The following is a 25,449-nucleotide window of genomic DNA, read 5'->3' as shown; positions in this document are numbered from 1 at the left end:
TACATTTTAATAATATAATCAAACTCATCAACTTTTATAACGAGTGGTAGTTTTTTAATAGCGTCTCAAACAACAAAAAAAGTCATGACACTAAAATCACAATGAACAATTTCTTTGGTACCACAAAATAAAAACCTTTTAAATATAATTAAATTTAATATATTAATAGGTCAAAGTCAGTATATATAATAATAATAATAATAATAAGTAACACATATATTATTAAAATATAGTGCATGAATGATTAAATGTAATATTTTTTTATCGAATTTTAATTATATTTTTAACACTTGTTGTTTTATGATATTTTTTAGATGAGTGTAGAAACACACTTTCCCCTGTGGTTGGAATCTCTAAGCTAGAGCCTGAATGTCTCTCTTTGCCAATGCAATAAAACATTCTCCTCAAGGAGAGAGGAGGGCGAAGGTCACGTGTAGGCCTCTCCTTGTTCCGTGCTACGATCTTGGCACCTCTGCGCCGTTCGTTTCTCACGAGCCTTGCCATCTGGAAAGGGAGAGGCATCCCATTCGAAACATGAAGGACAACCTCCATTTTTTATTAGCTGTGACGTCATTTATTGTTTCCAAAATCACAAACAACCTCTGAATCATACTCTTGATTTTCTACTCAATCACCTGAAAAGGAGCTGATGATGTGACAAACAGGGTACAAGAAAACATGGAATTCCCAAATTGCTTTCTTTTCTCAATCACAGTCAGAACACAGCATCTTAAAGTGTCCCATGACCATATCATGAAATTTTCCATATTAGATTTCACTCGATCCACTTTTCTCTTTGTGCACAGAAGTTAGGTGCATCAGACATTTTGTTCTCTTACTTCTCCAAAATCATTCCTCTTCTTTAGTATACGAAGATACTTCCAAAAGGGTTGGAGGTGGCTCGTGGCCTTGGACTTCAATTCTAATGCCATTGATTATTCCTCGAGAGAATGTTCCAATCGATAATAATTGAAGTCCATTGATTTGAACTGCCCTTATTTTAAAATCATTAATGAAGTTGAAACTCCGATAATTAAACGTCACTTCCAATGCAATATCAAAAGTTGCCCAACTGTAATGACACTAGGTACGACAAGATTAGCCCTTAGCTTGCTGCAATCAATGATCGTAGCCATCCAGGAAGGCAAGCTAGAGCCATTAATTTGCTAGTATATGCTAGTATAATCCAATTGATTCGTATGTTGACTTGCGTTGAGAGACAGAGACAGACCCCACCGGTTTTTGTCATGTTGAAGCTAATAAAGGAAGCTGCTGCAGTTGGCTACACACTTTTTCTTCATTGGATTCTTTAGGATGATCGTCTCCTACAATGCTCATGTGGATACCAAATTTTAAAAAATGTTGAAGAAACTTGGGTAAGACTCTTTGACTGGGGGCCATCCGATTTTAGACGTATACGGTATATACATTGTTGTGTACTTCTCCGCCGTTAATACATGGTTGAATTCTTTGCAGCAAGAAGCATTTTTATTATTAGGTGAAAATGGAGTCTAGAGCAGTTCCTGTCAAATCAATTCAAGAACATCTTATTTATTAAATGAATTATGTACATCGATACGAATTTAACCCAAAAGTGATGATTGATGCATTCAAGATGTACTTTTTCGGAAAAACAAAAGTGAAATAGTATTTTTACTAAATATAATGGCTTCATTAAATTTTTTATGGCTTCAGGTATTCCTTATGAAGAAATGAAAAGGAGATTATACTTTTGAGTTCTAAATTAACAGGTGATGTTGCTTGCTTATAGAATCTTTGAGAATCTGGAAATCTTCCTTCCATAGATCCACCTGTTCCTAGAATTATAAACTCTAATTTCACAGTTATGTCCACTCATGCAGGGGCTATCTATAACAATTGGTCCTCAAGAACTAATCATCATGCAAGATGATTCACAGTTATGCTCATAAATAATGAAATACCAACACCTTGAAATTCATCTTCAGCTTCATTACTGATACATTATTTGAGAATACAACAATGAATATAAGCATAGATGAACTGAGCAATCAGGTGTGGTTTATTAGCTATAATATCCACAATGAACTTATTAGGAAACAGAGGAAAAAGTTAAAAGCGGGAGTAGAAGATCAGATACCTTCCACATGAGGATGTTCCAAGCCATTTACTATGTTGCCACCCCAGTAATCTTATTATCAAGTGGGAGGTTGCATGAATCCCAGGTCTGAAATGCTCAGCATTGATACAGCATTTTGTTAACATAGTTCACAACTTGCTCTGAGGGGAGGGATCGGATGTAGAGAGCTCAGCATACATGTTAGATATTGCATTTGCAAAGTATGCCTTTGCTTGAGGTCTCTTGATCTGGAAGAACATGAAAGAAGATAATGCAGTAAGAGCCTGCCATTTTATTGTGTCTGCTCTGGTTTTATTTTCTCAGATTTTTAAATTGAACACTTGCCTTGAATGTTGGAGTAAGCAGATCATTGTCCATGGTAAATGGTTCAAGCACCAAAGTCACAGCTTTGGCAAATTCAAAACCTCTCAACTGCAGTGAAATGTACATAAAATAAATAGAAGAAAAGAACTGCACATTGTGAAACTAGAAGATCTGGTTTTAACATTTTTGTTCAGACAAAAATGTTTCTTTTCTTATGAGAGATGAGATAGATTACCTTAGCTTCCCTACCAACAACATCCATGTCAGCCAGGACAGCAGCCCTCACTCTTGGGTCATTGCACAGTTGTCCTAAATCTTGATACTGCAGTCACATTACCACAGAACCATAAAAAAATTGGTCAAATGGGTTTCAATCAAACAGTCAACACCCTTGTTCTACTTAGAAACAGAAAAGCAACAATATGCACACAACAGAAACAAAAATCAAAAAAGAAAAATCCATAAGTCAGCCTTCATATATCTGGAATGTGGCTTGAAAATTTGGGACATGTCACCCTTCTTAAGTGCAAAAAGAGATCATGTTCTAAAATATTCTGATTGAAACAAGAAAGGGTTGAAATTCTTGATGAAGTGATGATCATTTCTTTGTAATCATAGTTCAGGATTGAAATGCATCTTAACTAAAAGGAATATAATACAACACACACACACACAGAGTAGGGCACATTGTCTGTGACATTATTTCCTTGCAAGCTATTGTTCCAATGGTCTTGATTAGAGAATTCAGAATAAATGGAGCAAACAAATGCAAATCAGGGAAGAGGCCATAATGATTAATGACAAGATAACTAGATCAATACATTTGAAAACAAATATATACTATCTGGTGCAAGGAATCAATTGCAGATCCTTGAAGTAGACTCAAGTGAGCATGTTCTTCTCTGTATCTAAGAACCATATTCACTTAAATATCAACAAGATATGCCCAGAGAGCACCAAGAATGCAACTATACAGGCAAAAACAAGTCATCTGAACTTCAACTGCTGCAGCAATATGAAGTCTGTCAATTTTCCAAGCATATCTTTTAAACTCAGAATGCAAGCAGATAAAATAAAAAATAATAATAATAAAAAATAAAATAAAAAATAAAAATCTGATGAGGATTGTCACTTTCTTGTTTGTGACACTGAATAAACCAAGCTAAGAAATCACCTGGATGCCTTCAGATGCAGCCCATGCTTTTAAAACATCTGGGTCCACTGACACTATAGCAACCAAAGATGAGTTCATGCTGTCACCTATCATCAGAGAAATAAGCAGTCAGCAGGCAAAAGATGAAAGAGAGATTTGTAAAATCTCATTTTTCTTACCATATACAAAGCACTGGGCAACAAATTTGCATTTAGCATATACATTCTCAATTTTCTCTGGAGCTATGTACTCTCCTTGTGCCAACTTAAAAATGTTCTTCTTCCTGTCATATAACAACTTTTAATACAAAGCTAAGAAATGCACAGGTAATGAAGTATGTAATTATAGTCGATTATATCAATAACAAAATCACAGGACCAAGATATGAACATACAGTCAATTGAGTCATCCAAAACTAGAGAGGAGTCATTATTAATTCGTCTAAGAACTGTCAACAAAAATGATATGGTCTTTACCTATCAATGATCTTTAGGCGACCTCCAGGTAACCATAAACCTATGTCTCCCGTATGAAGCCATCCATCTTCATCAATTACCTCTCTCCTGTTCAATTTGATCACATAATCAGATGTATCCAATTTTGACAAAATGCACAACATTCAAAAGAACCAGCAGAACAGGCAAGGTGGGTACGTCTGCACTTCATCTTTATGGTAACCTAGAAAAAGAATGGGACCCCGAACACAGATTTCACCACGAGGATAGGGCTGATCCTCAGATGTGTAGTTCATTTCCGGAACATCCACAAGCTTCACTTCTGAAAGAGGACAAATTAACATAAATTTATCCCAAAATAGAGCAGCACAGACCACAATGGAAAGAAAATTGTTGTACTCAGGAGCCACATTTTTCTTGTTTCAACTTTATTCTATCTTTATAAATGAAATCAATTGAGATCTCCAACATAAAGACCAATGATAAGACAACCATTTCAAACTTATTTTTTGGGGCACTTCCACCTAGCTATATCAAATCCAGAAGTGTTTTAACTCACCTGTAAGCTACCAATATCCCTTGACCGCATTAATTACAATAAAAAATGAGGGCAAAGCAGGTAGAATACACACATGAAAAGAGTATGTGGATGGTTATTAACAGAAAGAAACCAGATGGAAAGGCGATACAATCCAAAATGATCTAATGCACTTATCAAACTTCAGCCAGGTTCTTAATTTTGTCTAAATCCAGGTGGATATATTTTGTCAGATTATCAATATCATGCCTGATCATGATAGGAATACCAACCACCCCAACAACCAATATCGATGACTCACCACAAGCTGGATTAGGTGATCCAACATGACCGGTTAGGTTGTCACTCTCATCCATTGAGCTTATTACACAAGAAGTTTCAGTCATTCCATATCCTTCGGTTATTCGACCCCCAAAGCAGCTGTTAAGTAATCCCAACTCATTATTGAGCCCAAAACAAGGAAATTAACAATATATGCATTGGGTCCTTACATTCTAATAGCAAGCATTCAATATTTGGGAGAAGAAAAACAATGAACTTACATCCTCAAAAATTCCATGACATCAGGAGACAAGGGTGAGGCACCCGAAACCATAAATCGAACTCGGCCTCCAAGCTTTTCTTTTATTTTATTAAATACCAATCTGTCCCACATGGGAGATGGATTCTTACCTGAAACAATAATATATAACATAACCAATAAAGACAAAAGAATAAAAATAAATAAAAATAAAAAGAAGCAAGCATCTGGTGGTAGGAGCAAGAAAAAGTGGCAGAATCAGCTTTGGAGCCATAATCAGATCAACAAAACAATGATACAATCTTTAAAATGCACCAATACTACACATATAACCCAGAATCACAGGTTTATAGCTATAACAAACATCAACCCAACTTACAAACACATCCACACTCCAACCCATCTGCTAGGCACAGGCACATAGCACAGAATAATCAAGTTTTTCCATGGGAAAGAGTGAGGTGAACAGTACCACAGAAGCTCATTCAGCAATGAGTACTCGGAAATGTAAAGGATACTGGAACAGTTTTCGAAAGCTCTAAAGAAAATTGTTTTTCTGGACCTTCATTGCTTTTGAAGCAAGAAGTTCTAGGCTTCCAAACCTTAAAAGAAATTTATAAATGTTGAAATTCATTATCCATGCAAATCCTTTTCCAGTTATTTAACTTCTATATATTCACCATAATCAGAGTTTCAAAAGCCAGTAACCTACATGTCACATCAAAATCATTTTCCAAGTTAAAAGCTTATGTTTCAGCCAGTTACATCTTCAAACAAGCTGATCTTGGAGTCCATAAGGTGGCTACTAAAACTTGTTTCATCAGAAATCTTTTCCAAATATTCTGATGTTTTATGCTAATTTAAAGGAATTTTTTGTACAACTTCTCTTACATCTGTTCAAAGGAATAGAAGAACAAACATCACTAAGTTCTGCAACAATTTGAGGCAAGGTTAGACCATGTGGGAATATGGTTTTTTCATGAAGGATATAGCACAAATGAGAATTAAAGCAACTTTCATACACAATGCTAGTGCTTGTTAAAATCCAAACATGCAACATGAACTGATTGTTGAATATTATTTTTCTGAGTGCCTCCAGCATCCCTAAGACCTCAAGTATAATCAACAATATTGTTCATGATCAGGTTCATCAAATTGTGAAAGAAGAAAGAAGAAAAAGAAGCCCTTAGAAGCATAGCCCCATCACTTGTTATGCAATAAAAAAACTGAAAATGCTCTCTTTCTCTCCACAACAATCTTTCCATGGCTATTCATCTGTACCTTTCATTTTAACCATATTATTAATCTATACAAGTCAAAGATCATATGATACTTAAATCTAATACTCAAAGGCAAACTCACACTTATGGAAGCACGAAAGGATGAACCTTCCGAAACTTCAGTATAAATAATACAGTTTTATTAACAATTAGTTATGATGGAGGGAGAATATCCATGTTTTAAGTATGACAGTCTAGCAAGCGAGACCCAAAAGGCGACCACGTGCAAAAATGTGACAAAAATCTAATTGATAGTATATTTTACCACTCAATATTGCTCTCTTCTTAGCATTGTATGCAGCATTGAACAGCCTCTCCCTTAAAACACCAGATGTCTTTACAGCATTTGTAATGCTGCAACAAGCAAAGCAACCAATCAAAATATTTAATGCTCATATGAGTTACAATCACATGAATAAATTATAAAAGAACACCAGAGAATTATTACCCAGCATAGATTCTATTGTACAGTCGAGGAACACTGCAGAATATAGTTGGTCTTAAAGCAGCCATATCATCCATTAGTTTCAAATTGTCCTATACAAAGGTTTCAAAAACATAAATACCTATCTCGGCTCTTCAAAGAACAAAAATAAAGAAGAAAAGATTCTCTACTTTACCATAATGAATATGATAGTAAATCTGAGTTAAAAAATGACATGCATTTAAAATAAATGTTGTGAAGATAAGTACCCATGGCATAAAGGATCAGTTATGTCCATAATAAAACAATAGGGAAAGAAAGAGACAAAATAATCATAAGTAAAAATACCAGTTCACTTAATCAGCATGCACTACCCATAACTATTTGTATTTGAAGATCTCGAGTGCTTGGATCAGGCCCCCAAAGAATCTTTCCTGAAGTTTTGTTTGGATTACCTTGGGGCTGTTTTGGGGTCGGTAAAGCTCCCTTTTTAAGATTCTCTCAACTGTTCTGGGTTAGACCATGTTGGGGCCTTTAATTTTTGTTATGATTTTAGCCTTTTGGCACTCTCAATATACTCTTGTTTACCAGGGTTCTGACTCGTTTTTTCTTAGGCACCTTTTAGTATGTCTCTTTTTTGTCTATATAAAAGGGACTTTCCACCTCAGATTGAAAGCAAAACAGCATAATGAAGGGAATTAAAATTGCTCATTTCAAGTTTAGTTCCAATTCTTATCACTTTAGTTCAATATTTCAACTAGTATTAAAATGGTACTTCCTTTAGGATTTGTATCTTCAATTACTTATAATTGAGGCTAATTTATAACAATGTAGACTACTATTACTTTTGAAAAATATCTAGAAAATATGTCTTTTCTCTCTTCTTATTCTCTCATAATTTCTCATAATTTCTTCTCTTCTAGTCTAACTCCTTTCTTAGCTAATTTCACTTCTATATTTAAAAGAACAAAAATAAAAATAAATAAATAAAGTGCTTCCATTGTCCTACAACAATTTGGTATTAAAGCAAATAAATCCATCAAAAAAAAAAAAGGCCATCATAATAAAAGGAAAAAAAAAGCCATCATAAGAAGTTTACGCTAGAGATTAATTGTAGAATTGATAAGGTATGCATTCTCTCATTGAAGTTGACTAATATTTTTATTACTTGGAAAGTCAATAATTTGTCGGCCCATCTTGAGATCTGGTTGTGAGCTAGTTTAAAGCTCTCATTCTTCAAATCAAACCCTTTAATTTTCTTTTCATTCGCACCCTTACTTTAATTTTTTTTTTAAAAAGGAAAAAAAAAATCCTTATACACCTATCTCATGATTTATTTTTTTTATGCTTTCTTCATTCAGGGTCCTTGAGTCATCTCCATGACCCAATTTGCTTCAACAGAATTCTATAGACAACTCTGTAATGACTTTCAAACAGAATTTTGTTCTGAATTGATTGAATTTCATTCTGAGAAGGCTAGGCAATTCTCCTAATTACAAGTCAATTTGGGTATGTCTAACCAAAGACATCAGTTTGAGTCACCCAGTTTCTACACCTTAGAACAAAAATAGTGTAGACTCTCATTTTGGAATGCCTACCAATGAACCAAATCTTATTCCTTTTGAGAGTCCATGGTCATGCTAAGGTCTCTTAACCACACTGATAAATGCACAATAAGAGAACCTTAGAAAAACTATAAGGGGAAGTAGAGCCCAAAATTACACAATCAATAATGACCCTCATGATGGACTAGGAGACATGGGTGAGAATGACCCATTCATGACAGCCACAATGATAATTCAAGTGAATACAACCAAGAAGGTTCAAGTAGATGCCCCTAGTTATGATGAACGATTAGCAAATCTTGAGGATTGCTTTTAATGATATGTAGGACACCCAACACATTTACTTCACCAGAATGAAACTTGTTGGCTCTGTAAAGCAATATTGGCAAAGTGTCACATCTAACCTAGTGTGATTAGGTGAAGAACCAATCACCTTTTGGCCTGAAATGTGAAATTAACCTCAAGCAATTATCTTCCAATGTCAAAGACTACTTAGCTCATTCTAAGAGGCTTCAATGCAAGGGAGGAATCTTGGGTAACTCTGGCAAAATTTATCAATGGATTGAGACCACAAATTAAAAGAGAAGTAAAAACACTTTAGAAGAAGCCTATCACAAGGCTTTAGAGACAGATCTTAGGATTTCTCAAACTAGGAAGTCTTATTGTTCACAAGGATTATCTCTAGCTAGGGTCGGAGACAACCACAGAGATACTAGCAGTGTTAAAGTCACTCAAATCACTTCACATGGCAGTAAAAACACTAGTCAGGGGAGTAAGCAACGATAAGGGTGGAGAGTCCATTTCAAGTACTCTTCAATCTAGTGGTTCTAACATAGTGTCACCATTGTCATGGTAAGGGTGAGCAAGACTAGGACAGCACAAGGGCTAAGACTATTGAAAACAGTTCTATTCAACATAGTCTTAGTCATCCAAATTTTTAAAGAGCTTTTAAAATGACAAATGACTAAAGCACCTACTTAAGCAATCCAACTTTTTCAAAAGTCTTTGAGGTGGCAGGTGACGCATAAGGGGTTGGCATAGGTGGTGTCTGAAGTCAAGAAGGGCATCTTGTATACTTTAGTAAGAAACCCAATGAGACTAAATAGAGGTATTCCATTTATCATAAAAAGTTCTATGTTGTTTTGCAAGCACTTCGTCATTGGAAGTATGATCTAGTACCTTAAGAGTTTGTGTTGTACTTTGACCATCAAGCATTAAGGTATCTTAGTTCTCAAAGTAAGTTGAGAGCCAATCATAGTAAGGGATAAGAGTTTCTTCAAGAATACACATTTGTTCTCCACACCATCATGCGGGAATTGAGAATAAAGGTGTTGATGCCGTGAAGTGGCCATTTTAAAAGCTACGAGTGTCCATGTGGTTGAATTTGAGAGAATGAAATATGGGTATCTTGGAGCCTATTTGGGAACTATTTACCAAATTTGAAAACACATTCGGTAATTTTTTTGAGAACTTATTATAAAAATATAGTGTTTTCTAATAACATGATTTAATTGTTTTACTTGTTTTTTTTAGAACTGTCTTAAAAAATAATTGTATAAATATTGAAAATGATTGAAAATAAAGTATCACAAATAAAATTTGTTTTTAAGAAATATTTGAAAACACATAAAAAAGATTGAGAACATTTTAAGTTTCCAAACAAACTGGTATCAGAGCAAGGCTTCTTGTTAAGACTTAACTGTCTAAGAAGTAATGGCTATTCCATCAACCTCATCCCAACTTGAAAGTTTTTCAACCACCCGACCTCCACTTTTCACGGGAACCGATTATCCCTATTGGAAAACCAAAATGACTTGGTTTATCCAATCTACTAATCTTGATTTATGGGATGTCATTGAAGATGGTCCCCACATTCCTTCAAAATTAGAAAATGGAGTGATGGTTCCAAAACTTAAGCATGAATGGGATGAACTTGATAGAAAGAAAGTTCAATTAAATGTCAAAGCTGTTTTTATCTTACATTGTGCTATTGATAGAAATGAATTTAATCGTATTTGGCATTGTAAGTCGGCTAAAGAAATTTGGAAACTATTAGAAGTCACTTATGAGGGAAACGACCAAGTTCAAGAGTCTAAAATCAATATCCTTATGCATGATTATGAATTATTTTCTATAAAGGATTTTGAATCTATTGTTGAGATGTTTTCTAGGTTTCTTGTGATTGTGAATGAACTAGAAGCCTTGGGAAAGACCTACACCGAAGTAGAGAAAGTCATGAAGATCTTAAGGTCTCTACCAAATAAATGGGAAACAAAAGTGACGGCTATTCAAGAAGCAAAGGATCTCACCAAGTTCTCACTTGAAGAACTCATTGGGTCACTCATGACTTATGAGATAGAGTTGTACAATCATCGAAGAGTTGAAGAAAATGAGAAAAGTATAGCCTTTATGGCTATAACAAATGATGATGAAGAGGAAGAAAGTGAAAGTGAAAGTGATGAGGTAAACTCCAACTCCAACCATTTTGAAATTCAAGATGCACTTCAAGAATTATATTTTGATATTGAAAAACTTGTTTTCAAAAATATTTCTCTCAAGAAAAAGAATTCTTGTCTTCAAAATGAGCTCAATGAGCATAATGAAAATTTTGAAAATATTGAAAAGGCAAAAATCTCTTTTGAAAAGGAAAATGAGGAGTTAAAAATTCTCAAATGGCCAAAAGACCTTTGATATGATTTTGGCAAATCAAAAATGCAATTTTTAATAAAAGGAGGCTAGCCTATAAGCTTTTCAAAAAAAAAAAATTCATTTTTTTTTAAAAGGAAGCCTCTAGTTTTTCACCTTCAACTATTTGCAATTTTTGTGAAAAATGAGGTCACATTAGTAATATTTGTCCCTTAAGAAAATCTCCTCATGTTCTTCAAAACTCTAAATTACTTTGGATTCCAAAGGGAAGAAAGACTAACCCTCTAGGACCCAAAAGGATATGGGTACCAAAAGTTACTAAATTTGTTTTGTAGGGATCCATGCAAAAAGGAGGATATGCTTACCTTGGAAGAAATGCATTGATAATATTGGTAATGGTATCCCTTTTAAAGCTAAATTTGCAATTGGTATCATTTTGCTAACACTTGGTATATCTTTTGATAATATAACTTTTGGTATCACTTTGATAAAATTGGCATATCTGTTAAACCAAGGTTTTGGATTTAAAAAGAAGATTTTTTATATATACCTATGTAAAATTAAATGATCATATGCTTGTATGCCCTAAATATGTTATTCAATGCATATTATATATCTTTTTAAATGCATATGTTCTCCCATATATATTTTTCCAAATCATGCTTTAAATTGGGAATGCTCTAAAGATGAGCAATCTTTTATTTGGAAACTATTCTCAAATGAAAAAGGGGGAGATTCATTTTCATGAGAAATCATATCATGCTTATTGTTTATTTTTTAAACTTTTGATAAACATGTGATTCCCCTTATATGTTTTATTGAAACTTTTTGTTGATGACAAAAAGGGGGAGAAGTAATGGTAGGTTGCTAACTTGGGAAGATATTTCAAATATTGTTTTAGCAATCCTATTCATATTGATGTTATGTGTTTTTTTGGTTATATTTGTATGCATCATATTTAATAATAATGTCTTGCCAAATTGCTAAATTGCTCTTTATGTTATTTATGTTTAATTATATCATTTTGAGCATCCTTAATATACTCCTTGAAGTTTCTAAACTTGAATATTTTCTAAATTCAAAGGAGCATATATTGAGGGGGAGCTTTTTAGCAACCTTGGTTTTGTCATCATAAAAAAGGGAGAGATTGTGAAATCAAGGTTTGGTTAATCTTGATTTTGATGATAACAAAACAAGGTTTAGAACTAATGATCATATTTTAAGTGTGATTAGGCAAGACGACTTCCAAAGTGGCAATCCAAAGACAAATCAAGTCAAGGAGAAATCATGAAGAAGAAGACCACCTCAAAGAGAAGAGTTTTTCAAGACCAAAACTTCTTAAGATCTCTTTGTAAGGTTGTTGGTGCACTAAGACTTTCATGCATTTCATTCTTTATTTATGCACCAAAATCATCTAAGAGTAATATTGTTTTAAATATCTTAAGAATTTGATGATTTCATGTTTTCAACTAAAACCTTGTGTTAAATGATTTTCAAACTTGTGTTAAAAGGTTTTAAGTTGAAAAAGATTGAGTGTTGAGCCAAAAAAATGGCTCAACCGGTCGACCGATTGTGCTCGTCCGGTCGAGGACCGGTTAAAGGAGGCCAAAAAGTTTCTTTCTCTCCCAGTGGCCTTCTCTTCCCGGTCAAGGTTGAACCTCAACCGGTTGAGGACCAACGGTCACTTTTCCTAACGGCTAGTCAACCGGTCGACCCTCAGCTCGACCGGTCGACCCTCAGCTCGACCGGTCGAACCCCCAACTGCTAGTTTGACTTTTTTCTTCTATAAAAAGGCTCCAATCTTCATTGTTTCATAAGCTTAACCTTCCCAAATCATTCTTGAATATATTTGAGCCTTAGAACAGTGTTTTTGAGTACACCATTGTTTCATAACTTGCATATCTTGAGTGCACCATTCAATCCTAGTTTTTCTTGTATCTTTGAGCCTAAAGTTCTATTACTAGGATTTTTGTGAGATCAATCTTTGTATACCTTTGAGAGGAATTTTCTCAAGTGAGGGGTATCACTTCAGAGGTTGTTCAAGAGTGGGATAACTCTTAAGAAGTGTAAAGGGTGCTTGGAGCCAAAAGTCCAAGATGGTGAATTAGAAGCATAATCCAATTGTAAAGAGATTGGAAGCTTGGTTGAAGCTTCAAGATAGTGGAACCCTCACTCGGTTAGGAGGTTGAGGAGAGTGGACGTAGGTAAGGAAGTGTTGAACCACTATAAACTCTCATGTTTGCACTCTCTCTTCCCTAACTCTTTTAAATTATATGCAATTGTGTTTATTATATATTTGCATATAATTGTCTCTTATTTTTGCATAGTTTAAATTTGTGAAAAAGAGACCATCACCCTATTTACCCCCCCCCCCCCCCCCCCCTCTTAGGATGATTACCATAGTTTGGATTAGCCTCAATTTCCTAACACAAACTTTTGTTTAAGTAAACATTAGAGAACTGTTCTAAACAATTGTTTTCGAAAACATTTGCAAACAAGCCCTTAATTGTCTTGATTTTGATGTCCTTTTCCGATAAATTCAAAATGGTCATCGTTGAGATCACGTTGATTCTATAATTTGTGATGGCTACTTGTTTAGATGGTATAAGCTATGTAGTTTTCTCATCTTTATTTGAGATTTCTTGATTTGGAAGTTAAATAGTGTGGAAATTCGGATTAATTAGGAATTGATGGTTGTGTTACAGCTGTGAGATTCCAACTGTGTTACAACTGAGTGATACAACTGTGAGATATTCATGTGAATTTACAGTTATGAGATACAGTTGTGAGATATTCATTATTCATGCGAATTTACAATTGTGAGATATTCTCTCCTAAAAACCAGGGATTAGATTTCTTTTCAAGGGTAACATCGTGTATAAATACTTATACTATAATCAATTTGAAAAAAAAAAACATTATTTTCTCCCTCAAATTTCTTCATGGTATCAGAGCAGAATTTAAACCATTCAATGTGTTCATGACCAAATACGGAATGGCCACCAAGGACTCCACTCAAGAAGCTCCTATTCCAAGCAACATGGAGGATTAGATGGTGCTCCTCTTTTCATTATTGGACACAAATTGAATGGGCCAAACTACCAAAGGAGATTGGGATGTTTGATTGTAAACATGCAAACACACTTATGGACTACACTACTAAACTAGAAACTATCAAAGTGCTATGGTGAATAAAGGGGGATTTTTTTTTTATTGGTAAGTGAAAAATGTATTAAAGAGAGAAGAAAGCATACATGATGTATACAAAGCAACCAAAACACCCAAAAAGAAAGAAGCGAAGACACAAAAACCAACAACTACGCCCTATAGATAGCCTAACCAAACCAAACCAGACCGATGAATAAAGGAAGATGTCAAAGATTTGTGGACAAACTCATCAATCTCTCACACACAAGACCAGACATTGTTTTTACAGTCAATGTATTAGCTAATTCATGAACAATCTAACAAAGCAACATATGAAAGTTGTGTATCATATTCTAAGATATTTCAAAATGACTCCAAGAAAGGGACTCTTTTTCAAAAGAACACAAAAGAGAAACATTAAGGTTTTTTCAAATGCAAATTGGATTGGATCCATAACTGATAGAAGATCAACTTTAAGAAATTGCAACTATATATGGGGGAATTTGGTTACATGGCAAAGCAAAAAACAGTTTGTTGTAGCTCAGGGCAGCGTAGAAGCAGAATTTAGAGCTATGACACATGGAATCTGTGAAGGAATGTGGTTAAAAAGACTCCCAAACAAGCTGAAAATTCTAGTAAAAGATTCTATAAAGATGTTTTGTACAATCAAGCTACCATAAGTATTGCTAAGAACCCCATTCATCATGATTAGACAAAGCATGTGGAAATAGATCATCATTTTACTAAGGAGAAGATAGAGAATGGGAAAATTTCATTGGTTTACACTCCAAGAGCTCTCCAAACAACATGCATCCTTACCAAGGTGCTTTCTAGAACCAGCTTTGAAGATTTGAGATCCAAGTTGAGAATGATCAAAATTGAGTCATAGTGTTGACTTGTCAGCAAGCTAAGACAAAGAAGAGACACAATACATTGTAGACACCTTGGTATAGCACCCCTTAAAGCAACATTAGTATGGATTTTGTTCTTGGGGTTACCAAAATCAAATCAAGGGCATAATTCTATTTTTGTTGTGGTAGCCAGGTTTTTTAAGATAACACATGTTATCCCTTGTAGTAAAACAATTGAAGCCTCATGTTTAACCAAATTATTAGCATCAGATAAAGATATCAAATTTGTTAATTATTTTTGGAATACACTTCAAAGAATTTTTGGCACATATGAAATTCTCCTAGCTTGTCATCCTCAAACCAATGGTCAAAGTGAGGTTGTTAAATGTAGCTTAGAAGACTTGCTTAAGAGTCTTGTCAGAGAGAAACAAGGTAATTGGGATTCGATGTTGCCATCAATAGAGTTTGCCTATAACAATTTGGTAAATATTTGAGATCATTTATGATCATTCTCCTCGTCAACCTATTGATCTCATCCCTTTATCTTCTGAATCTAGACCTTTCTTATAGCCATTCTCCTCTCATAATTTCTCATCTAATTTCTTCTTCTCTCATCTAACTCCTTTCTCAGTCAATTTCTCTTCTACGTGAAAAAGGGTGCTTATGTTATCCTACATCAGATATATCACATCGATCACATTTCAACAACTTTAGCAAGAATATGAATAGAAAAAGGGAAGAACTCACAGCATTGTGTTCCATTGAGAAGTAATGAACTTTATACATTTTAAGGAACGACAAACAAATGAACCACCACCAAGTCGGGAATACCTTCCTTTCACTTTTGGAAACAAAATTATGATCATAATGAATTATATTTTGCATAGTACCTTAGAAAAATCCGCTCCCTTCTCTATGTTTACATTTTTTCCTTTTCCTTTTTCTTATTTTTTTCCTTTGGTACACAGGCTGATGGTGACACTACGGCACTACAACCCAGCCACCCCTACACCCACACATGGAGAGGCAGGCATGCAAACAGATAAACAAATGAGGGAACAAACAAAGGTTCTTGGAGAGGTCTGACCCAAGACCTCAGTGAATCAGAAGTTTGATATGACACCAAGTCAGATTCCAGCTTACCCCAACAGACTAAGTTGTTGGGAAAAGGGATACCAGATAAAGTCAAATCAAGATAAACATGTCTACACTTCACTTCCCAGGTCAGAGATGCATAGATTGCACCAAGAATTGGAATGGAAATTGCTTAGATTGCACCATGAATTGGAATGGTAAAAAATTTAGTAAATTTCATAGACTTGAATTAAATAAGAAATGTTAAGTATCTTACTCCCTGGTAGAATCCAACTGCAACTCCAAAATATGCTGTCATGACCTGGTTGGCCCGTTCATAGATGTGTGCCAAAGGAAGATATGATATGTAACTGAAAGAATAACAGGTAATTCAGATAAGACAGAAAGACAGAACATAATGCACAACAATTGCATATTAATAGGACTCACACATCTGAGGGGTAAAATTTGACGGAAAGAGTGGCCCCAGCAACATTAGCAATCAAGTTTCCATGGGACAGTACAGCTCCCTTACCATAGTCACCAAAAAATATAAATAAATAAATAACTTTATTTAATTACATAGACAGTCATGTCATTCTTGGGGAATACTTGAGCTTCATGATCAGAAAACTGAAGTTCACAGGAACTAAAGTATACCTTAGGTGTCCCAGTTGTACCACTTGTATAGCAAATGGTTGCAACATCATCAGGCTTTGGGGGGCAAAAAGGTTGGGGACGACTGCGACCCTAAAAGGAACCATTGTAAAATAAGGAAACCATTAGATTACTGTGAGAAAATAATTTAATTTAATTTATAATTAAAAAAAAAAAAAAAGGATTTGCAATATCATTATATAATCTTGAAACAGAACATTGATAAGAAGTGTAAAAGAATGTGATACCTAGATGGGCTAAGAGCAGCTTATGTTCAATAGAAGTATGAGACATGAAGATCATAATCAACCAAAAAACCAGTGCTATTATTTGTGGTATGAACATGACATGACATTTTGACACAAGGTATGCACAACTCTCCAAAATCAATTAACAGGAACTTGGGTCATGAGGGTGCATGTATGCAATGGAATTCAATATACCAGACAGAGAGAACAACTAGGGTTAAACAAGCTGCAACGCTTAAGAACTGAGGGTTAAAATAAAATAAAAATAAAGGCATCAGTTCATGCATAACATCAAGCAGCTTTCGATAACATAGAGATGTCACCATGCTCCAAGAAACTAATGCCACATACATATATTCATACATCACTACCAGCAAATAAACAAAGGATAATCACATGAAATTACAAAATCATCTGTGATGGAAAGATGCAGGTGAAAATGGAAATATTACACTTTATGCCTTCTTAAATGACAAAGGACAATAAAACAACAACAAATTACCAAATCACAGCATAAACCTAATCCAAATGCTCCCTTAAACAGCAAAGGATAACACAATAACAACAAAATTACCAAATCACAACATAAAACCTAATCCCATTCCCCATAATCCTCCTTTCGAATGAAGGATTTTTACTATATCAATTCTCATTGTAGTGATGCAGAAAAACATTAAGGATTTGTCTTAAGGAAAGATCATGTCATTATATTCCTGAGGCCTGTGTAGGTGGCAAGGGATAGGAGTTCAATATGGAGAGGACCAACCCTCCACAGGAGAAAAACAAACAAACAATCAAAGAGGCAGGAGAGGAACAGAGAAGGAGCATGCAATTACCTGATTGAGTAGTTTTGAATATGATACAACCTCAACTCCAGTTGTTGATGGAAGTGATGGCATTTGATCGTCTATTCCTCCAACTACCTGTGTAAAAAGGAAAGCAGATAACGAACTTTCATGAAAACCATACATTAGCACTAAAGCCAATGTTAGCTTATCCAGACATTCAATTAAGAAAGATCAGATATAGCCTTTTATACCACTATTAAACGTACGGATGGGATCTCAGACAAGAAGCTCAGCAACTGCAAATTCCAAGAAAGAAGACAAAAATAAATAGCAAAGCACATTAAGAATTATAAACCAGATTCTCATGAGAAGAAACAAAGAAGTAACATATGATATTAATCAATTAGTGAAGCAGAATAAGAAGAATGATTTTTAGTTCTTGATATGATCTAAGTATTAGCTCCATATTTCATTCATTCATCAACTCCACATTCAACGTGGCTACAGTAAGCAAGGTAGAAATTGACGAGGATCTAACCAACTTCCTAGACTAACAGAATTAAGAATAGAAAGACAAATTCTTAATGACATGAATGATACTTGACCCTGAGCTCAATATGCATTTCTTAATGTTAAAATACATCCATAAAAAAAAGAAAAATGAGCTCACAGAGTTTAACGTTTGTGGCACACAAAATATAGCTTGTAAGACAGCGTGATTTACAATATACTTGACAGCATCTGGACCTGCAGAGCAACAATTATCAAGGCTTTGTTAAGCTTTAGTAGATTTGTAGCAGTGGTTTGGCCAAGCTAGGCAAAAGTCCGATAAAGTTTTATACAATAACCAATTACGAACCAAGAGTGTCATATAAAGGAACTGATACATATGAAAATGCAGAGCAGGCATGATCAACAATGAGCCACTCAGGTCTGTTGATAAAATATAGGCCAACACAAGATCCCTGTTACAGCATTAAAGAAAATTTAAAAAAAAAAAAAGGAAAATCAATGGATAACCAAATGTTAAGAAAGAATGGATTTGAAAATCTTGAGTAGATGTTTTCACAAAACATTTTAGAAAAACATAAGTCCAATCCAAGAACAAAATTAAGAGTGCATGACAATGTTCAAACTTAATTTAGAATTTGGACAACTCACTTTCGGTATTCCATAGTATATTAAACCAGAACCAATTGCTGATCGAGCAGTACCTGCTTCTCCATATGTCATCCATTTGTACCTTGAAAGTGTAGGCAATGAATGCAAATGAATAAGGGAACTTCAATGATGAAATAGCAAAGTTATTCAGATGAGCAACTTACTCTCCAACTGTTCCATCAACTCGAATTCGTGTACCCAAATACTTGTAATCACGGAAGGTCTCAACTGAGTGCCTATCCTCAAAATGTTGGAAGAAATAATTTAGATAATTTTCTAAATGCAAAAAATACATGGGCAGTCAAATATAAAAACTAGCATTGACAATTGTAACAAAACTCAGTTGTAATTTAGCCAAATAAACAGAGCGATACTCACACAAAATTATCATGCAATGTACCAATTTCAGGATGATCAGGGAATCTACTCACAAGCCTCAAAGGAGACTGTGCAGATCTGCCAAGGAAAATGAAATCTTAACAAGTTGAGAATGAATGACCAAGTGGGGGAAAAAAACACAAAACAAAACAAAAGAGGAAAATTCCTACCTGTAGACATTCCACTTTCCTGTCTCCAATTTCTCTGGAAGCACCACACTATAGCCCTGCTCTGCTCAGAATTAATGCCACAAATTCAGCAAATTAATGCATGAACATATAACATAAACATGAAGAGAAACAAATGGCATACAAAAAGTGGAAAGCTAAAAAGCTGCCAGGACTAAAATGGATTGATTAATCAATAGAGGCAAACAGTGCATTACTGTAAAAAAGATTCTCACCCAGAAACAGAAAAAATCTCTGATAACTTCTCAGGTATAGCAGCAAAAATTGAAAAGTAATTAACAACAAAATCACTTCATAACGTTCATAATTAAGCCCCTTCATGAATCTAAAGCAGGCTAGACCACTGACTAAGGAAACAATGAACAAAATATACACTCCATGCTGTTTATATCATTTCCCATAAAGCACTCCAACTGCTAAACTGCTTGACTTACATAACCATAAGCCTATGAAAAGTGAACTGTTAAATAACATCAAGGCTTTTTTGGCACTGATTCTCATAAAAGCGCTTTTAGCCTTAACACTTATGTTGGTAGACAACACTTCTACAGGTAACATTTCTATCAAAAACACTTCTATAGAAAATTAGTTAAGGTTTGGATATAAACCAAAAAGTGTTTTCAAAGTGTTTCTGGTAGTGGAATACATAACAAAAAAAGTGATTTTGGAAGAAGCACTTACATTATGCTAATTCAAATATTATTTCAAGTGATTCTCTAGATTTTTAGAAGTAATTTTAAAATTTGATGGGAGGAGGTAGGAGTTGGTTTGCAATGGAATCCAAGTCCTTTGAAATCTCAATAGAGGAGATTGAAGGAAGCTGATAGGAAAAATCTTGAAGAGAAGCAAAGGTTTTTCTTCTTGGATTAGGTTTGCTTTGAGAGTCAATCTCATCCGATCCCAACACTTTCTCTTTTCTAGCTCTTTGGCTTTTCCAAGGCACAATGGGTTGCTCAACAACCTTTGAAGGTGTCTCCTCTAGAGACTCTCCAACACTAGTAGGTACTTGAGAATTGCTATCACTCAACAAATTCTCAAAGAACTCTACCTCTTGTTAACATGCCATTAAGTTCACAAAGATCACTATGTATTAAATCAAACAAATTAGATGATCTCTCAACACTATGAAAAGGCTTTTTAATCATCTTTGATTTAACACATATTTCACACTTTTCAAATTTCTTGGTATCACAAGCAATCAAACCACATTTCACAATCCTTTTAATAGTGCTTAAACCAACATGTGCAAGCCTATTATGCCACAAAAATAAAGAATTTGAATCACACATATAAGCGGAAGTAGACGTCATTTTATTGATATTGTCATTGGTACAAAGTTTGATCATCCCATCACAAGAATACCCCTTTCCCACAAAGTTCCCCGATTTGGATAAAATTAGCTTACCGGATTCAAACGCCACTTTGATACCCGGTTTGCCAAGCAAATCCCCACTAACCAAATTTTTATTCATATCGGGGACATACAATACATTTATAAGGGTATTGAGTGTATCATAGAAGAAGAAATAAATTTGTATTTTCAAGATTTGAAAGAGAGCTTAAGAAGCTAGAGTGTTTAATGAACTAGAATGGAGCAGGAACAAAGGAATGATTGAGTAGAGAAGATTGGGTTATCTCATCAAGTCACAAATGAAATTAAAAATTTTATATTGGAATGTGAAATAGGCTAATGACAATGCTAAAAGGATGATTATAAAGTCTTTGACTAAATTGCAGAGAGCATACTTGGTCTGTTTATAGGAAACAATCCAAAATACGTCAACTAGCTTGGTGCAAAGCTCAGGAATGGGAAGATTCTTGGATTAGGGTGTAGTGAACTCAATGGGTGCTACAAGCAGGGTCTTGGTTTTTGGGACAATAGGGTGTTACAAATGGTTTGCATGGAAGATGGTGAGTGCTCGATATCGGGTCATTTTAAAAATTGTGATGACTGTTTTTTGGATTTTCACAAGGATGTATGGTCCATCTCTAAGGAAGGATAAAGCGGCCTTCGGGGCTAAGTTTGGGTTGATTAGGGAATTGTAGAATGACCATTGGTGCATTGCAAAAGATTTTAAGATTGTCAAATTTCCAAGGAAGAGCAATAAAGTCAGTAGGTTGTCTTCAAGGCCCTTTTATTTGGGGGGTGTGTGTTGCCGGGGGGGGGGGGGTTGGGTTGTTGTGCTTGAATAATCAATCCCAATAAAGATTAGACCACTTTTTGGTGTTAGAGAGGTGGGAATGTCATTTCAATGGGGTAGTGCAATATATCTTACCCAAACCTGTATTGGATCATTCGCCCCATTTTGTTAGATGGAGATAGAGTTGAGGAGAAGTTTTGCTCCATTTAGATTCAAAATATGTGGCTTAAGGAAAAGGGCTTTCAAAGATATTCTAAAGAGATGGTGGTTGGGGTTCAGCTTTAAGGGGGACCTTATAGTTTCATCTTGGCAATGAAATTGAACGCTTTAAAGTCTAATTTGAAAAGTTGCAACAAAGAGGATTTTGGTAATGTTATAGTTAGAAAGGAATTGGTTCTTCCCTAAGTGGGTTTCTAGGATTCTAAGGGGAGAACAAGTGCTTTATCTCAAGAAGAGGTGGATGCGAGGTTGGAAGCAAGGGCGGAGTATCGTAAATGGGCTCTTATGCAAGAAACTTCTTAGAGGTAGAAATCAAGGGAGGCATGGTTAAAGGAAGGCGATAGAAATACTAATTTCTTTCTCAAAACGGCTAATGCAAATGGAAGAAGGTCATTAGCTAATACTCGCGGCCTATGTCCAACCTCTATTAGTCAATGTCCAACCTCTTCTTTCCTTAGGTGCCCTTATAATACTTGCAATTTGGAATAAGGAGGAATTGAGGTTTGTAAAAGATTGGCAATGTGGAAAAGGCAATATATTTGCAAAAGATAAGACTCACTCTAATCCAGAGCACTTTATCTAGCTTCCTTATTTTCTTTGTCTTTGTGGAAAAAATTTTGACCTTGGATGAACTTCAAAGAAGAGGTTGGACATTGGCTAATAAATGTTTCCTTTGCGATATCTATGAGGAATCAATTGATCACATCCTTCTTCATTGTGGCAAGACGAAGGTTTTGCGGCAGCTATTATTTTCTCTTTTTGACGTGTCTTAGGTGTTATCTTCCTTCATTAGAAAGGCCTTCTTAAGATGGTATGGTTCCTTTGTTGTGAAGAAACTAAAAAAAGTGTGGGAAGCAACTCATTTGTGCCTTTTTTAGAAAAATTAAAAGGAGACGAATAGAAGATTGTTTAAAAACAGAGAACTTTCTTACCAAAGGCTAAAAAGCTTTTTTTTTTTTTTTTTGTAATTTGCTATCTTGGACCAAGTTGTCTATAGATGAAGGCCCAATGTTCTTAATTGACTTTGTTGATTGGTTGGATTTTTATTAAGTGAGGAAGTAGTTTTTATTGTCCCTTTTACTTTTTGTTTACGCTTTTTGATGATCATTATATATGTCTAATGTACTTCGCTGCACTCATTTTCACACTCTTTTTATACAATACTCTCATTTTACACATAAAAAAAAATTGAATTAAATTTTTGCCAAACACATAATTTTTGTAAAGAAAATGCTTCCAAACATTAGGGAGCGCTTCTAACCCTTGAAGAATAACTCCCAAATGGACCCAGATAAAGAAGTCAATCTAAAGTTATTAAAAATTAAAAATAAAGAATGAAGGATGTCAGAAAAAGAAGTTAATCAAATGCAGACAATTTATCCTAAGTTCCCGATTTCACTCTTTCCCATTCCCATGCAATGTGCTGAGGAATATGAAGAAAAACTGCCACTCCCCTGTAACAGTGACCAGTACAAGACTTATTCACCCTCATGTATCCCTGTAAGACCCAATTCCCTGAAACGTTCACTAAAGTCCATTTGTATGATCATATTAAAGGATCTACCAGTATCTGCAACTTCCCCAACACATCATTTCTCACTGGTAGATCTCCACTTAACTTCATGAACCACAGATCCAGAAGAAGTACCCTAAGTTATGCCCAAACATATTGAGGAAATGGTTGTTTACCATCATTATGAACATATAACATCTAATCTAAAACATAAAGGGCCATTAAGTGGTGATTGGGAAAGGCGAGTTGGATATGATCCCAACTCTAGCAGTGTTGCACAAGGAGGCCATTTTTGAGACTCAAAGCCCCCCTATTGATGACTGCCAGCCCAAGGCATTATTGTTGTCATTGCACAAGGAATGGTCTGTTCCAATCTAAAACATTACAATGAAAAAAAAGATAAGATATGTCTAAGAGTAAAGGTATCCATTTCTTTTTCATTGAGAACCCTGCCTTCCAACTCGACCATCTACTAACAAGAAAACAATAAATGGTAACAGACTACACTATAATGAAGACTTAACCCTCGAGATAAAATTCATGTGGTAACAGATTTCTATAGGTCCTTGTAATACCTAACTAAAAGCTATGGAGAATCAACCACCAAAACCTCTTAATATTGCAAATTTCACATTAGACTCCTTACGAATTATATTAATCCCTCTAACACAACATGTTCTTGTCATATATTTTACATTTGTCCCCCTCAGTTGTCATCATCTCTACCGTACACAAGAGAGAGTGAACCAATAAACAAACTCTCCTGCTTTAGAGTGTACCGTTCCTAAGAAGTTACTTTTCCTATGGTGGAGGATTACCCAAAGAAAGGTAAAGATGGAGTCCAATCCTGTAATAGTCAAATATGTCAAATAAGCCCTAATCGAGTTACAAAAGATGAGTACACTACGAAAACCCCGCATTTTACCTCCCTGAACAAAATATAAGACATAAGAACATCCCACCATAAAGGCAAAGTTGCCCCTTAGCCTATCAGGGAAAAGTGAAGTGCTCCATCTATTATTGCCCCTAACTTTTTCTCTTCCAGCCACGCATTCGTCCTGCCCTCCCCCCAATAACATCAATCTTGGTTCAATCGGTTCCCAAAAACTCTAAAATAGTCGCCATAGCCCAACCAATGATTACCAATATCTACAGTACTAGTTTTTCATACGCACGACCCAACCAATGAGATCAGGATTGACCCACCCCTAAAACCCTAGCATTATACCAAACCAATAGCATCACTGGAGACAACATAACGTACTATTCACCAAACATGGCATATAAAGCGGACCTTCACATATAGAAGCAACAACTCGAGACACAGAAAGAGAAATCTAAATGGAGAAACCGGGATATTACCGGAAACGAACTCGCCGGCGGTTTGATTGGTAAGGAGCTGTGAATGCGAGCGGTCGTCGCCGGCGGTGGCGATGAGTTGTGTCTGTATAGCCGTCAGGCGACGTTGTGGTGCAGACTCCATGGAATTATCCGGGAAAGACGATCTCTTGGTTGGTAGTGAAGTGAAGCAAGGCGCACACGCCTCTGTTTGTGTCTCGGGAAATTTAGAGAGAGAAGGAAATGGATTGGCACGCTAGCCAAGGAAGATCATGGCATATATGGTTGAGATAGGCGTCTCCTTATTTGGCGTTTTCAGTGATTTGGATATGTAGTTATCTTTATCATTAAAACCATTAATTACATTATTATTATGACAAAAACTCTGTTTGAATTCTGGAGCTACCGATGGGATGCTGTAGTGCTCTTTGACAGCGCCACGTTCTTTGACCATCCCACAATAGGAAGGCTTGTTTACTTCTTTCTTTCTCCCTTTCGAGATGACCTAGAAACAAAAAAACCAATCCCAACACGATACCATGATACCCTTTTTATACCTACCCAAGAAAAATTTTAATTTTAAGATTAATTTTATTCAAACTCGAACGTGAATACATCTAATTATTATTAATTTTGAATTTCATCTATTAGAATTTATATAAATTTATTATATTTATAAAATTTATTTTTTGGGATATTTTAAATATATAGGTTAAACAATTTTCTGAAATTAACCTCATATT

General features: G+C 35.1%; 1 protein-coding gene across 1 annotated transcript; it reads right to left on the bottom strand.

Annotated features, from left to right (window-relative positions):
- Positions 1 to 1,950: 1,950 nt before the first annotated feature.
- LOC100244213 (long chain acyl-CoA synthetase 6, peroxisomal) lies at positions 1,951 to 25,088 on the bottom strand. Its single transcript, XM_002277900.4, has 23 exons — positions 24,731 to 25,088; positions 19,478 to 19,538; positions 19,308 to 19,385; positions 19,094 to 19,165; positions 18,930 to 19,011; positions 18,628 to 18,733; positions 18,439 to 18,515; positions 18,020 to 18,064; positions 17,817 to 17,903; positions 16,736 to 16,825; positions 16,526 to 16,605; positions 16,353 to 16,446; positions 6,817 to 6,905; positions 6,634 to 6,722; positions 5,111 to 5,240; positions 4,870 to 4,988; positions 4,229 to 4,352; positions 4,052 to 4,138; positions 3,755 to 3,858; positions 3,597 to 3,682; positions 2,658 to 2,744; positions 2,444 to 2,530; positions 1,951 to 2,346 (listed from the first exon to the last, which is right to left on the bottom strand). Exons 1-23 carry the CDS (start codon positions 24,849 to 24,851, stop codon positions 2,248 to 2,250), a joined length of 2,094 nt encoding a protein of 697 aa, XP_002277936.1. The 5' UTR covers positions 24,852 to 25,088; the 3' UTR covers positions 1,951 to 2,247.
- Between the last annotated feature and the right edge of the window lie 361 nt (positions 25,089 to 25,449).

The sequence above is a fragment of the Vitis vinifera genome, chromosome 5 (genome assembly GCF_030704535.1).
Source record: "Vitis vinifera cultivar Pinot Noir 40024 chromosome 5, ASM3070453v1".
NCBI lineage: Eukaryota > Viridiplantae > Streptophyta > Magnoliopsida > Vitales > Vitaceae > Vitis > Vitis vinifera.
This window is presented reverse-complemented; position numbering and strand designations above follow the sequence as displayed.

Coding starts and splice junctions, on each gene's coding strand:
- LOC100244213 (XM_002277900.4), bottom strand. CDS start 24,851: ATGGAGTCTGCACCACAACGTCGCCTGACGGCTATACAGACACAACTC. Junction 19,166..19,307: donor ACATTGCATGATAATTTTGT/GTGAGTATCGCT, acceptor TTTTGAGGATAG/GCACTCAGTTGAGACCTTCC. Junction 3,683..3,754: donor TGCCCAGTGCTTTGTATATG/GTAAGAAAAATG, acceptor CTCTGATGATAG/GTGACAGCATGAACTCATCT.